General features: G+C 38.5%; 1 protein-coding gene across 5 annotated transcripts in view; it reads left to right on the plus strand.

Moving 5' to 3' along the window:
* Nucleotides 1-15,287, plus strand: part of KIF6 (kinesin family member 6) — a 434,768-nt gene that overhangs the window by 115,268 nt on the left and 304,213 nt on the right. For all 5 annotated transcript variants that reach the window (XM_032862288.1, XM_032862289.1, XM_032862290.1 and 2 more), the window contains one exon: nucleotides 8,493-8,699. In XM_032862288.1, coding sequence (XP_032718179.1) covers nucleotides 8,493-8,699 — 207 coding nt within the window. The remainder of the gene's footprint in view (nucleotides 1-8,492; nucleotides 8,700-15,287) is intronic.

Genomic DNA, 15,287 nt, shown 5'->3' on the forward strand with positions numbered 1-15,287 from the left:
TCTCAGGGTCCTGGGATCCAGCCCCGTGTAGGGCTCTGCACTCAGCAGGAGTCTGATTCAGGATTCTCTCTCTCCCTCTCCCCCTACCTCTATGCCTTCTCACACTCTCTCTCTCTGAAATAAATAAATAAATCTTTTTTTTTTTTTTGTAATAAGGGACGGCGAATGAACAGCCTTTTGAAAATGTTCATCAATGTTGCCTGATTCTTGTCGCTAAACCATTTATTTTCAAAAATTTCTTTCAGCCTACCAAAGTCTCCTGCTTTGTAGAAAATGGTTCTTCTTCAATGAAATTTGAGATTTTTATACTTACAAAATAGTTTCTAAAAGTGGTAGCCCAGCCAGAGACAGTAAAGGCTTGGAAGGCAGGAGAAGGAATTTTAGTCTTCACTGTGGGCATGTGATATTTTCTTGATTTAATGCTATATTATGTAAAACGTTCTGCAAAAGCAGTTTCGTTTCTTTTTTTAAAAGATATTTTATTTCTTTAAGAGAGAAAGTACACGCACAAGCAAGGGAGAGCGGCAGAGGGAGAGGGAAAGGGAGAAGCAGGCTCCCCGCTGAGCTAGGAGCCTGATGAAGGACTTGATCCTAAGACCCTGGAATCATGACCTGAGCCGAAGGCTTAACTGACTGAGCCACTCAGGTATTCCTGCAAAAGCAGTTTCAAGTACCACTCCTCAGCCACATTCCTGCTCCAAGCCCTTCTTTATAGACAGTTGGAAGTCCCCATTGTCTGACAGGGTCATTTTTGAGTCACCTTTCATAATGTGCACTGCTTTTTATACCGTGCAAAGTGGGCTGGCCACCAAACACTCATAGAGCACACCATCACCCCTCACTGCCCACTGTAGCAATTATTCATATGTTGTAATTTTTAAAATGGTGAACATTTAAAAATCCATTTGGAACAATCAATCCTTTGAATTTTTCCAGATTTGGATATTAATGATCTTCTACTATATGCACAAATGTTAAATGTCCTTTCTGAACACAATGGCTAATGCCAACTGTGAATAGTCCAAGGGAATTCATGAAGATAAATGAATTTTGAGTTGGCTTATTTGGGAAGGAGGAAGAGGGCATACTTTTCCAGTAAGAAATGCTAGGTGATACTTGAATAGCAAGAAGACATTCTAGGTAAGAGAAAAGGCAGTAGGAGATATAGAGGATAGTGAGAGCTCTGGAATCAGGCACAAAAAATAATAGAAGCCCAAGATAGGTAGACAGATTTGAGTTGGTCTTACTTTTTCAAATCATCCTAATTTTTAGACTTAAATAAGTTATATTCCATGAACTTATTGAGGAGGAGAAGGAGTTTTCAGATGTGGTCTCCAAATGGTACGGAGACTTTTAGAAATTATGGAGTATGTCATAGAGATTCCAGAAAGCTAGAAATGAATAAGGTCAGCAATTAAACAAGTATTTTTGAACACATGTTATGTTATGCTAGGGTCATAATGATGAATAAGACACAGTCTCAGCCTGAAGGAACTCAGAATCTGGGTTGGAGGAGGAAGTAGAGAGCCTTTGTTAGAAAAGGTAACCATTCAGACAGACCTTATTATGATGAATATATAAGGGAACCAGTGAGCCTGGGTTTTTAGACACTTCCCTCCTAAAAGAAAGTCATCTATTTTTAACTTTTACAAAAAGGAAAACATATTTGGAAAATGGCCAGTTGATTTTTTTTAAAGATTTTATTTATTTATTTTATAGAGATTACAAGTAGGCAGAGAAGCAGGCAGAGAGAGAGGGAAAGGGAAGCAGGCTCCCGTGCTGAGCAGAGAGCCGGATGCGGGGCTCAATCCCAGAACCCTGGGATCATGACCTGAGTGGAAGGCAGAGGCTTTAACCCACTGAGCCACCCAGGTACCCCACAAGTTGATATTTTTGACACCAAGTCCTAAGATAAGAATCTGATCAAGGATTCTTAAATAACTGTCAGTAAGCAATTAGGAAAGGGTGAACATTGATTCACCCTAAACTAATTCCATTCACTTTTTTGATAAGGTTATAAAAATTCATAGATCAAATGAATCCAATTTATTTAATAAAGTCTTTCAAAATATCCTTGGGGATATAAAGAGAAATTGAAGGTATATGAAAGTACTTGAGTTGAAGCCAATTGGAAAATGTCCAAAACTGTTGCCTAACAGGACAGAGAGAAGGAGTGTTCATGGAGTGTTGTTGTTCTGCTCTATTAGATGTCTTAAAAATTATTTGGATAAGGATATTTTCATTTGTAGATAGCAAAAAATTGCAAAAAAAATCAGTTCCAGAAATATCTCAAGAGATTATAACATTCTAATGAGATCACTCATCAAAGAAATATGTGTGTGTGTGCATGTGTGTGTATGTGTTTCCCAAACAAATTTCATAGCAAGGGTGAAAAGTAGAGCAAATATTGTAGAATACTTTAAGTGCTATTTACTGGCAACACAAGATTTAGAATGTCCCGATTCCAATGTCCTCTACTGTGGTAAGGTTATATTAGAGAGAATGTAGGCAATTCAGGGTGTCACAGTACCTGCTATATTTAAAAAAAAGATTTTGAGTTACAGCTGCTTGAGAAACATTTGAAGGAACTAGAGATATTTAGTCTTAGGGAGTGTGATAGTTCAATTCAGGGATTGAATTGAACATAGGTAGGTAGAATTGACATAATCAAATATCTTTTAATATATCTTTTAAAAATATTACTCTGTCTGGAAGGTGGAGAACAATCAGAGGAGACAAGAGTATATAGGGGGAGACTAATAAGGAGATAATGTCATGACCTGGGTGAGAGATAAAGGATATTTGGAGACAAGTGGAGGTAAATTCAACAGGAATAGAATGAATTGGATACCCATGTGTAGGACACAGAATGAGAAAAAGTGATGAGGTGGTTTGGGGGGAGCATTAGGTCCAAGATGCTGGCAAGTCATTTTAGAGACAATTAGCAGTCAAGCTTGTAGACATTCTAATCTAGTGTACAGAGAAATTGTGGTTGGAAATAAGGCTATGGGAAGCATCTGAATTGGGTGAATATCAGCAGGGATGGACATTTATATGATCTTTTATGGTTCATGGACCACTACAACACTCACTGTAGCTCTTTGCAACAAAGCAAGTCTTTTAAGATTTTATTTATTTATGAGAGAGAGAGAGAGAGAGAGTATGCAAATGGAGGGAGGGCAGAGGGAGAGGAAGAAAGAGAATCTCAAGCAGACTCACTGTTGAGCATTAAGCCAGATCCCAGGCTCGATCTCATTACCCTGAGATCATGACCTGAGCAAAAACCAAGAGTGGTATGCTTAACCAACTAAGCCACCAAGACATCCAGCAAAGCAAGTCTTATGGCATTGCAAGGACATGAAAACCAAAATTAAATTTGCTTAAGATTTCAACACAAGTGAGTGACAGAACCAGGACCTGAAACCAGGTGTTCCAATACCAAAATCTAAAATCATTGGTATGTGACTTTTAATCATACTACAGTGTCTCTCCCATGATAATCAAAGCTATAGAAGAAGAACTCTCCAAGGGGAAGAAATATGATGAACACAGTGTGGGACATGCCTATTTTATGGATGAAAGAAAAAGATCCAATAAAGGAAAAAGACAACAGGAAAGTGCCAGAACACAAGGAGCCTGGGTAGCTCAGTTGGTTAAGCTTCTGACTCTTGATTTTGACTCAGGTCATGATCTCAGGGTTGTGAGATTGAGCCCAGTGTTGGGCTCTGAGCTGGGTGTGGAGTCTGCTTAAGCTTCTTTCTCTCCACCTGCCCTTTCCTTCCCCTAACCCCTCCTACTGTCCCCTGCTCATGTGAGATCTCTCTCTCTCTCTCTCTCACTCTCAAGAGGAAAAAAAAAAAAATGCCAGAATAACGTTTGATTATAGAAACCAAGGAGGGGCAGGGTGGCTGGAACTTCCAGAATAAGGGGATGGTTAGCATTCTTGGGTATTACCTAAAAGATCGGGATGCTCAGTTCTGAGAACAGACTACTTCATTGAACATTTGCCTTTTTCTCATCTTTCACTCTCATTTTTCTTATTTTGTCTTTAGCTCTTGAGCTAGATTATAAATTCCTTGAAGGCAAGGTCTATGTCTTACTTTCCTTCTAGTCTTTGTGCTGCCTGATGCAGAGCTGTAGCCATAGACTGATATGAAATGTGAAAGCTCTCTCCATGTGGATGATTAATCATCACTAAAATTTTTCCAAAGACATAGGCTCTAGTGCCAAGAGCACATTTGTTTAAAATGTGCGCTTAAATTTGAATGAATCTGCCTAAATGGTGCCATCTGTTCTTAGGCAGTTTCAGAAATGTTTTAATACAATTTTACCTTTGAAAGGGCAAACGTAGGGGCATGCCTATGAGACATAAAGACACCCCTGAACAAACAGAGAGCAGACACCAACACATTCAATCACACTTAAAACAGCTACACATAAAGAATGTTCTCTGAGGTTTAAGAAAATTTTAGCTGAGAGGACACCAACTACTACTTCATGCAGGAAATATTTATGAGAAGTTACAAAATTGTAGGCATGGACTCCGACAGCATTTTAATTACAGACTCCAGAAATACAATTTAATTTGATGTAAATCTCACATTCCTTTGAAATGGGCATGCTCTTCCATTATTTGCTAATGGCCACATTTTACTGTGATTTCAATATATCCGCATAGAAGCTGAAGACAGCCGCTGGGGACAGTCTCCGTGTTACTCATTTATATCGATTGTCAATTTGACTTTTGTGACAGTACTGTAGGATTTATTGTTGTGCGAATATAACAGTGAAATGAAACCCATGTTTAAGTTCTGCAAATAACTTCCAGTCACTTTCAAGACACCTCAACTTAGGTTCTAAATTTGAGTTTGCGGTTTTTCAGGCACAGTTATTTGCCAATCCACTTCAGCGATCAAAATCACACACTGGCCAGATCTGGGTATAGTTATTGTGGCAACGAGTAATGGGTCACATTTTCAGCCTATTTAACTCACTGTCTACATCATCACCAAAACAATGTCAGTATTTTACATCTGTGTATTTTGCTACTTGGTATAAATCAACAATGGATTATATATCAAGAACTCATATTTACAGAAAGAAATTTCTGGTTAAAATAGCATCCAAGGGGGCACCTAGGTGGCTCAGTTGGTTAAGCGTCTGCCTTCAGCTGAGGTCATGATTTCAGGGTCTTAGGATCAAGCCCCAGGGTGGACTCCCTGCTCAGTGGGGAGTCTGCTTCTCTCTCCCTCTGCCCCTCCCTACCTCTTGTGTTCTCTCTCTCTCTCTCCCTCAAATAAATAAATAATAAAATAAAATAGAATAACATCCAAGTGTGTTACCCAAATACATGTGCATCCGTATGGAAATTCTTTCATTAAATCCCATTTTGCAGAGGTAGAAAGATGAACATATTTACTTACGTGAGCATTCATTTGGAATATTTTTAGATGATTTTTTATTTTTAGGTATCAGAATTTGCTTCTGGTCATTTTAAATACATAGGCTATTACACATACACTTGAAGTCCTCTTGTCGGCCTTTTGCTTTGTTTCCCTCACAAAAATAACTCTTATCGTTAATTTGCTATGTCCTTCCAGTCTGTATTTTTTTACTTTAATGACCTAAGTTATAGAGCCATGAACAAATCTTTTAGATAGCATTGCTTTTTTGGTTGCCTAAGTTCTATCATAGATATCATTTTGATCATCTAACTTTACATCATTCTTTAATATGCTTTTATTTCCTCAGTGTTTCAGAAATCCCATCTGCCAAACGGTGCTTCATTTTTACTTCTCTATAGTTTGAATTATCCCAGTGTATTCATCTTTTCCACCACAGGTGTTCATTTACGTGATACATCTTGCACCACTTTCTTGCTATCCTCTAACAGTGTCGTAGTGAATGTTCATATGTGTGTATATCATCCACACTTTTCTCTCTCCTAGTATTCCTTGTTCCAAATTTTCTCTCCAGGAAATACACCTCATAGTCTGCAGCTGGGTTGTGGGATTTATGCATCTACAACATTAACCACATATTGTCAAATTGCTTTCAAAATGGTTCTTAATTTATGTTGTCACCAGCAGTATATAAAAGTTCCCATTTCCTTGTATCTTTATGAACCTTATCTCATTAGACTTTGTTTCTTTAAAATATTGCCAGTCTGATGGATGTAAATGAAATAGTTTATCATTTTGGCTTGAATTATTTGTCCTGATTATCTGTGAATTTGAGCATTTTTAAAAAATACTTATTGACCATGTTCAGATTTCCTCATTATGGGTTGCCTATTCATATCCTTGGCTCATTTTTTTCTGAGTTGTCTTTTTCATATCGACATGTGGGAGTTCTTTATTTCAAATATTAATCTTTTGTTAGCCATATGGATTGCAAATGTCATTTCCCAGTCTTCTAACTTTGTGGTAGATTTTATCACCCAGAAGTTCTTCAATTTTAGATAATTTGGTCAAATACTTTCAATCACTTCATTTTTGTGTTTAATGTCTTATCATAAAAGATCCATTACTAGGGCGCCTGGGTGGCTCAGTTAGTTAAGTTGCTGACTTGTGATTTTGGCTCAGGTCGTGATCTCATGGTTCCTGAGATTGACCCCGTGTCAGGCTCTGCACTCAGTGGGGAATCTGCTTGAGATTCTCTCCTTCTGCCTCTCTCCCCACTTGCTCTTTCAGTCTCTCTCAAATAAATAAACAAATCTTTATTTTTAACGAAAAAAGATCCATTATTGCCTTGGGTTGACTATGATATGCTTTTATATTTTCTTATATTAATGTTACAATTGTATTAATTTACACGTAAGTCTTTAATACCTTCTGGACTTTATTTGTGTGTCTGGTGTGAGAAAGAAACCTTAATTTATTCTATTTTTTCAAGATGGAGAGCTGGTTATTACTGCACCATTTGTTAATTAGTCCATTCTTTCTCCTCGGTACTCCATGTCTCCTCTATCCTATACAGAGTGCCTACACAAGCCCAGCCTGTTTTACTGACTGTGTTATATGTCCCTACCGCAGCACCACACTGTTTTAATTATTGTGGCATTGTGATATACCCTGATGTACAGCAGGACAAGTTGCCTTCTCATTCTTCTTTCACAGAATTATTTTTGTTATTTTTTTAATATTTGCTCTTCCATCTGTGTTTTAGAATTGATTGATTTGTTCTGTTCCACAAACATAGTGTGCGCTATTTTTGTTTCAACTGCATTGAATATACAGGTTAATACAGAGAAATTAACATAGAGATGGATTTTTAGTTTTCCCATCCTGGACATCGTATATTAATAGCTAGGACACCTTTACTCAGGTTTCCTTTTTTAATCTTTTAATATCATTTCCCAACAAATCACACATTTTTATAAGATTAATCTCCTGTTATCTCATTGCCTTTGTGGCCATTATGAGTAATATGATATTTCCTGCTTAATTATTGCTGGGTTATTAGAACTTCCTGGATTTGGCATGTTGATCTTGCATCCAGCAGCCTTGCTAAACTTCTTAGTTTTTAATGGTTTATATGTGCTCTTGCATTTTCTATGTACATCATCATATTTCTGTACACAATTATGTTTTAATCTCTTCTTTTCCTGTCACTATGACTTGTATTTCTTTTTTTTTTTTTTTGGTATTATTTTTTTTTAAATTTTTTATTTTATTATTTTTATTTTTTATTTTCAGCATAACAGTATTCCTTGTTTTTGCACCACACCCAGTGCTCCATGCAATCCGTGCCCTCTCCAATACCCACCACCTGGTTCCCCCAACCTCCCACCCCCCGCCCCTTCAAACCCCTCAGATTGTTTTTCAGAGTCCATAGTCTCTCATGGTTCACCTCCCCTTCCAATTTCCCCCAACTCCCTTCTCCTCTCTAACTCCCCTTGTCCTCCATGCTATTTGTTATGCTCCACAAATCAGTGAAACCATATGATAATTGACTCTCTCTGCTTGACTTATTTCACTCAGCATAATGTATTTCTTTTTCTTGTTTATTGCATTGGTTGGGATCCTCATTCACTGTTGGTAGTAGCAGTGATACTGGACATTCTCATCTGTGGGTTGTGTTTATTACAAGTGTGTAATGAATTCCCCCAGTACATCCATTTTCACTTTTTTCCCCATGACATTCCCATCGAACATTTGCAAGTATGGCTAGCCAAGGTTAAGGTAAGGACTGAAGGACTGTGGTCACGTAATGAAATTAAGTTACTGTATTAGTAAGAGGATTCATGCTTTACTTCATTTGAACTCTTTCCTCACTTTCTGAATCAACCCACCCATATCTGTTGTCAGTCATTCAAGAGACAGTATATTAAAAATAACTCACTTTAAGAGATCTCAGCCACAAGCTTTTTGCTGAGTTTGACAGCATTGGCTTCAAAGTCATACCATTAGAGACATACATCTAAACTTTTTGATAGTCTGCAAAAATTCTCAGTGTTCACATTAATTTTGTTTTTCAATTTCATTTTATAGACTCCAATGAACCAGGCTTCAACTCGATCCCACTGCATTTTCACTATTCACTTATCAAGCAAGGAACCAGGATCTGCAACTGTCCGGCATGCCAAACTTCATTTGGTTGACCTGGCTGGTTCAGAGCGAGTTGCAAAGACTGGAGTAGGGGGCCAACTTCTAACTGAGGCCAAGTATATCAACTTGTCCCTACATTACTTAGAACAGGTAAAAATGGGGACAATGGGATGTAACTGTATCTATCATTTGTTAATAGACTTTGCATCAGGCACTCTGCTAGCATTGTTATTTTGTTTTCTTCTTTTATTTTGGTAAAATGTGCATAATATAAACTTCATCATTTTAATCATTTTCAAGTGTACAGTTCTGTGTCATTAAGTTCACAGTGTTGTGTAACCATCACCACCATCTATTTCCAGAATTTTTCATAACCCAATCAGAAACTCTGTACTTACTAAACAATAATTTTCCATTTCCTTATGCTCCCAGTACCTGGTGACCTTTATTCTACTTTCTGTCTCTATGAACTTGCCTGTTCTAGGTATTCATATAACTGGAATCATATATTTGTCCTTTTCAGTCTGATGTATGTCACTTAGGATAATGTCTTCAAAGTCCATCCACGTTCTAACATGTGTTTGAATTTCATTCCTCTGTAAAGCTGAGTAATGTTTTCTTATTGCACATGCCATGTCTTGTTTATCCATTCAGTCATCGATGGATACTTAGGTTGTCACTGCCTTTTGGCTATTGTGAATAATACTGCTGTGAAGATTTATGTAGCTACCAGCATTTTGTCTATACCATTTCATTTAAAGCTTGCAACAACCCTACTCTGTGGGTATTAATTATTCCCATTTTATATATTTTGAAACTCAGGTCTTCCTGAGACCTTCCTGAGGTTACCAGTTAATAGTGAGATGAGGATTTGAATCTTGAATTGCTTGACTCCATAGCCCACGTTTTCTCTCACTATACCTTAGTGTTTTTGTTATAAAATTTGTAATGGGTGTGAATATAGGTTATAAATGGCCTCCCATGGCCTGTCTTTTCAGGCTAGTAGATTAGTTGTGGGAACATAATTTAGAGATGACTAATAGCTTTTTAGCTTCTGGTGACTTCATCTAGCTGGTGATTGTGATTCTATGAAGGTTCTCTTTGCTTTAGCTTCCCCTTCCAGCCCTTACCCCAAGTTTACTGCAGTCTACCCCAGTGTATGCTCTATTTTTGATTTCTGAATTTATCTCCCAAGTGCAAAGAAAGCTCATCTGAATTTAGCTAAATAAATTTTCCAGAAAAAAAAATCCTCACCCCTAAAATGAGCATATTGAATTAGATAATTTCTCAAGTTCTTTCAGCTCCAGGAGTAAAGTGCTGTGAGTTGAATGTTAAAGATGGCAACTACTTCCAAATTCTAAGGGGGACAAAAAAAGAGAAACATGATCAAAAACTGGAGTGTTGAAGTACAGAGTATATTGGCAAGGCAGAAGGACTTGCTAATGAGTGTTGGAGGCTAAAAGATTTGAAAAAACAAACAGAACTCCCCCCTCTTTTCTTTTACTGCCTAATGAACCCTTTTGAGACTGATATTGTCCTGATGTTAAATGCTTCTAATGGTCAAGTTGGCTGAGAAAGCAGATTGAGAGAAACCTAAGGGAGCTGTATCTGAACAAGGTGCCTGCAGTTAGGCTCTGACTAAATGAACCCCGGTAAGGCAGGACCCAGAGATTAATGGCCTGCATGTGTTCAGATGATTTTAGTGTTTCTGACAAGACTCAGCCTTCCCTCGCTGTTCTTGCTCAAATATTAAGTAAGTACTTTTGCTTAACAGAGCTTTTTCTTAATTGAACACTTATAAAACCCTGATATGAAAACATAATGGACTGTATTCAAAGTGCTTTATTTCAAAGAAATATTCCTAGTTGTTTCTGATGGTAGCACTGTCTGCTTTAACTCCCATTATGCCCATCTGTTCATACAAAATTATATTCATTAGTTAAATCAGAATTTCCACCAATTGTTATCACTCAAGGAAAACATTCTGCCCCTAATCCTCTCCCTTCATTCTATACAACCTTTGCAAGCTGCTACTTCTCATTAAAACTCTTCCTCTCCCCACATCTCTTCTCTTCAAAATTCTTATAACATCAGCCTTATGTGAGTAATCTTGGTGGCTCTATGCGCTTGATTTTCTGTATAATGAATTTATGTATTTAACGAACATTTATAAGGAGCAGTATCATGCTGAGGACTATGCCAGGCACTGGAGCATACTGCTAAGCAAAGTAGAAATGGTCCTTGCACCAAAGGTCTCAGGGGCCGGTGCAGGGAGATGTGCATGGAATAAATAGTCATTAAATACTTGGCTGTTATCCAGGTGAGTTGTGCAGAGAAAGGCCAATGGGTGAGGAGAGCTTATAATGGGGGCCCGGACTTCGGCTGAGCAGAGCAAAGGGAATGAAAGTTCTCTCAGGGCTGATATTAAACAGAGACTCAAAGAACAAGTAGGAGAGAACCAGGCAGATCTGGGGTTAGAGCATGTCAGACAGTGGGAACTGGGAGTCCATTAGCCCTTAGCTCCAGTCCAGAGGGCTCAGTTTAGCCAGGGCCACAGCAATACTCACATGTCATTGACCTTTGGCTTTCTGAATGTCAACTATCCGTTTCATATGTACCCAATGCACGACTCTAGCTGTTACCTACTTACACAACTCTACAAGTGTCTTCCTAGAGGTTATAGCATAAGATAACAGAGAGAGAAGGGGGGAAGATTAGCATCAGAGGAAAGAGGGACAGAAATATGGAAAACTGCAGGTATGGGCATAGATATGTGGGGTTGAGTAAATCTAGGAGTTGTGGCAAATAAGGAAATAGGTGGGTCATAGAGAAATTTTGGAATTTCACACAGAAAGAGATAAGTGAGGGAGAACCAACGAGTACAGGGGAATAAGAGAATAAAAAGAGGGGGCAGATACTATTAATAAAATAATGGAATTCAAGGATTTTTATACCCACGTTTTCTTTATGCAGGACTTGATTATGTGGCTAACGAGACTGGAAGTATAACACACTTTAATTTAACTGCATTCATTCATTCATTCACTCATTCATTCAACAAACTGTAACAAAGTGTCTGTGAAGTGCTTGAATTATGTCAGGCAATGAGGATAAATGCATCATTGAGAAATGGTGCTATCATGTTATCTAGTGAAGGAGCAACACGTATAAACAGATCCTTCCACACGGTCAGATAAATGCTATATTAGCAACTCACGTAAATGTTTGTAATTAATTACATCCTCTCCATCTTAGTTTCAGTATATAGATGGAGATGTCCTAGGAAATAGTTTGGTAACCTCTCCTACACGTAACAGCCCATGTTGGTTATAGAAATTCCATGCAGAACGGTCACTGCCCTTCTGGCCATCGTTGTGGGCCTTACATCTGCTCTCACCTTACAGCCTTTCTGAGTTGCATGCCCCTTACTGTGCTTATATAAATAAATTTCTGTTTGTCAGAGTATTGTTGGTTTTGGAATTTTCCTTGTGTATGCAGTACTCTTTCCAAAAAGTCTCCTCGAAAACTTAAGCCACAATAACAGGGTGCATTTCGGCCCTAGAAATTAAGTGCATGGAAGAAAAGGAAGGGGACATGCATACTTGTTCTAACCATTAGCCTCACCATGTGCTCCTGGTGTGACCTTCGGTCTCTGTCAGCCCAAACATCAAGTGAGAAACCACTGGGAGCAGTGTGTTTGCTCTCTGCCTTTACAGAAATCAGAATCCGGGTTCCCTTCAACCAGTTATCCACCATAAGCAGGATTTCTTCAGAGTTTCAGTTTCCACTTGGCTTCCACTGAATGTGTGTGTTGAGGAGAAAAGCGAATGCTGCCAATGACAGTTGTAACCACTCCAAATCATTGTCAGTTTTCAGAGGACAATTTTCCATGTGCTTCTGAGCTCTTTAAAAGAAAACCTCTTTAATTCATTAAATAGTAATCTGAGTGATTGATTCTAAGAATAGTTTCTAGGTACTTGGAGATATTAAGTATAATGTGAATTTCCATTCTTTGTTGCTTAAAGAATGTCTTCAGGAACATTTTGTTATATTTATGTATGAAATCCCAAATTGGAGTAAACATTTTTTAAAAATCCAGGTTGTATAACTATCTCCTTAGCTTGTGCCATTCAGATCATTTGATTCTGGCCCAATTTAGAGAGCCCAAAGCAGCCCCATAAAGAATAATCCACCTTTGCCTCTTTCCCGAATACCGGCCATTTCTGGGTCACTCTGAAGATCTGTATCTTCTCCAAGGGGTCTAGACTTATTCTGATACTCCCAGGCTCCTTTAGAGCTGAGAAAGTGCCTTTTCAGGGCCCTCTGTTAGAGAAATGGCCCAGGACTAGCTTTATATGGCTGTAGCAAGTGTCCAGAGGGATCCTAAAGAACATAGACTGGATACCCCTGCTATATGGAGTGCATTTTGTTTTACTATCCCAGAAACAATCTCTATTCATCTTTAAAACATTTCTGTGAGATAGGCAGGTATTCTAATCCTACTTTTACAGGTGAGGAAACAGAGACTAATAAACTTAAGAGATCTGTCTAAAATCGCACAAGTGGGGCAGCTAGATTCTGCCTCTAAGTCCTGGGTTCGTTCTTTTATTATGAACTGCTTTCATTTTTCCCATTTTTAAAGACCATGCTTTCCAATCCATAATCACATTTGGAATTTTAATTATTCTCTTGAACCATTTTAGAACCATTTCTGGAAAAGGCATTGGAATTTCCTCTACAACATTCTCTGCAAGAGTAGCAGCCATGAATCCATCCCAGCTCCAAGAGTAGACCTTGACTAGTCTAAACCAATTGGAGCCTTGACTATAGTGATTGGTTCAGAGATGGGCCTATGACCCAAGCTGGTTCCTAGGGAAGCCCAGGGTATATATTTAATGATTAGAGAACTTTCTCACATCAGTTATAAATAAGGATATTTGGCAGCCATCCTGTGGCCGTGAAGAGAGGCAGACTTCTACAACGTAGAAGGTAGAGCAGAGATATTGGTGAAAACTAAATCCTTGGTGGTAGCACTGACCTTTTGGGTTATGTGTAACCTAAAACCTTTCCTATTATAGATACGTGGGCCGATAAATTTCCCTTATGATTAAATCCAGTTTGGGTTACATTTTCTGTTACTGCAACCAATAGCAAATTAACTAACCCCATTGAATTTACTATCAGCGGGAAGCTTAATAAGCATAGTCTCTTTTATGTCACCTAAGTTGTCATAACTTAGGTGACATAAAACAACACCTAAGTTGTCTTCTGCTGAACAGAAGAGGTATTAATATTGTTTCCTGGAGAGGAAAAAAATAGTGACATTTGTTTTATGAAAGAATTTCAAAGTACTTAGAACATTGTCAGACACTTAATTATGATTCATAAGCAGTTATGCCACCCTCTCCACACATCTATCACCAACCCCTCTTTGGTCTGGCTTGGTATTTGGGCTTGCCTTGATTATTAGAGGTATTTCCTTTGCCCTCTTGGCTCTGAGGGTCTGGAGTTCTGCTTAGCATTCCCTGCTACCACCTTGCCACTCAGACTTGGGTCTTCCATGTTCCCTACTTCCTTTCCAATTACACTGAAACTCAGTTCCACCAAATCTCACTCCATACTGTTGACCCTTGCACTATCTTCCTAGGTGAGGCTAATTAATCTACTCATTTATTTGTTCATTTCACATAACGGTGTCGAACACATGTTGTACTTGTCAGATTTCTTTATCATAAACCAGAAACCCTACTGTAGCTGATTTAAGCAATGTAGAGTTCATTAAACATAAAGAACCTCAAGAAAAGTTAAAAAACTGGGCTTAGATACTACACAGCCTAGATCAGAATAAACAGGAGACAGTCTAGCCACAGCACTGAACTGCTCTTGGCAATTCAGAACTCCGCCCTTGGTACCCAGGACAGTAAGTCCCGGATTCCAGAAGTTTGTTGCAGCTACCTCAAAGGAACCAGATGCCTTCACCACCACACTCTCCTATATATCTGATCTTCCTCTTTGTGGCTACCACCTCTCATCACTCACCTCCCAGCCCCACACAAGGCATCCTTTTGATGGAGCTAGGTCTCACGTAGAACGTTGAGTTATAAGAGAGACTAGGAAGTGTAACTTCATAGTGAGTGAAACTAGAATGGGGGTTATCCTGAGAATGGAGTAAAAAGACAATGTAGTTTCTGCCCCATAGACTGCTGTAGATGGTGGGGTAGAATTGTGAATGAGAGAAACAAAGTCTCTGGCCTAATGAAGCTGTAAACCAGGTGAGTAAGCAGATTTAAAAAAAGGTAAATAAGCGAACAGAATTTCAAATAGTGATCAGAACAGGAAGAAAAGTGAAATCGATTAAAATCCTGGAGATAGGTAGGTTACATTTGACAAGGTGTTTAGTGAAAGCCCTTGTGAGGAGACAAGATTTGAGCAAAGATTTAAATGATGTGAAATAGGAAGCTATATGAAAATCTGGGCAAGAAGATTCTAGGTAAAAAGAACAACAAATTCAAAGGTGGTGACGTGGAGACAGTCTTGTTATGGCGGAGGAACAGCGAGGCCAATGTGGGCTATGAAAGGAAAGCACAATAGAAGATGAGGACAGATAGGTAGACAGGGACTAGATCATGCAGGAGTTGGGTCATTGTGTTTCAGGAAGCTACGGGAAGGTTGTAAGCAGTGAAGTGACTTGAACTAACTTATATTTTATAAAGATTTCTCTGCAGAGAGTAGATCAAA

The sequence above is a fragment of the Lontra canadensis genome, unplaced genomic scaffold, assembly GCF_010015895.1.
Source record: "Lontra canadensis isolate GAN:19392208 unplaced genomic scaffold, GSC_riverotter_1.0 scaffold23, whole genome shotgun sequence".
Classification (NCBI taxonomy): domain Eukaryota; kingdom Metazoa; phylum Chordata; class Mammalia; order Carnivora; family Mustelidae; genus Lontra; species Lontra canadensis.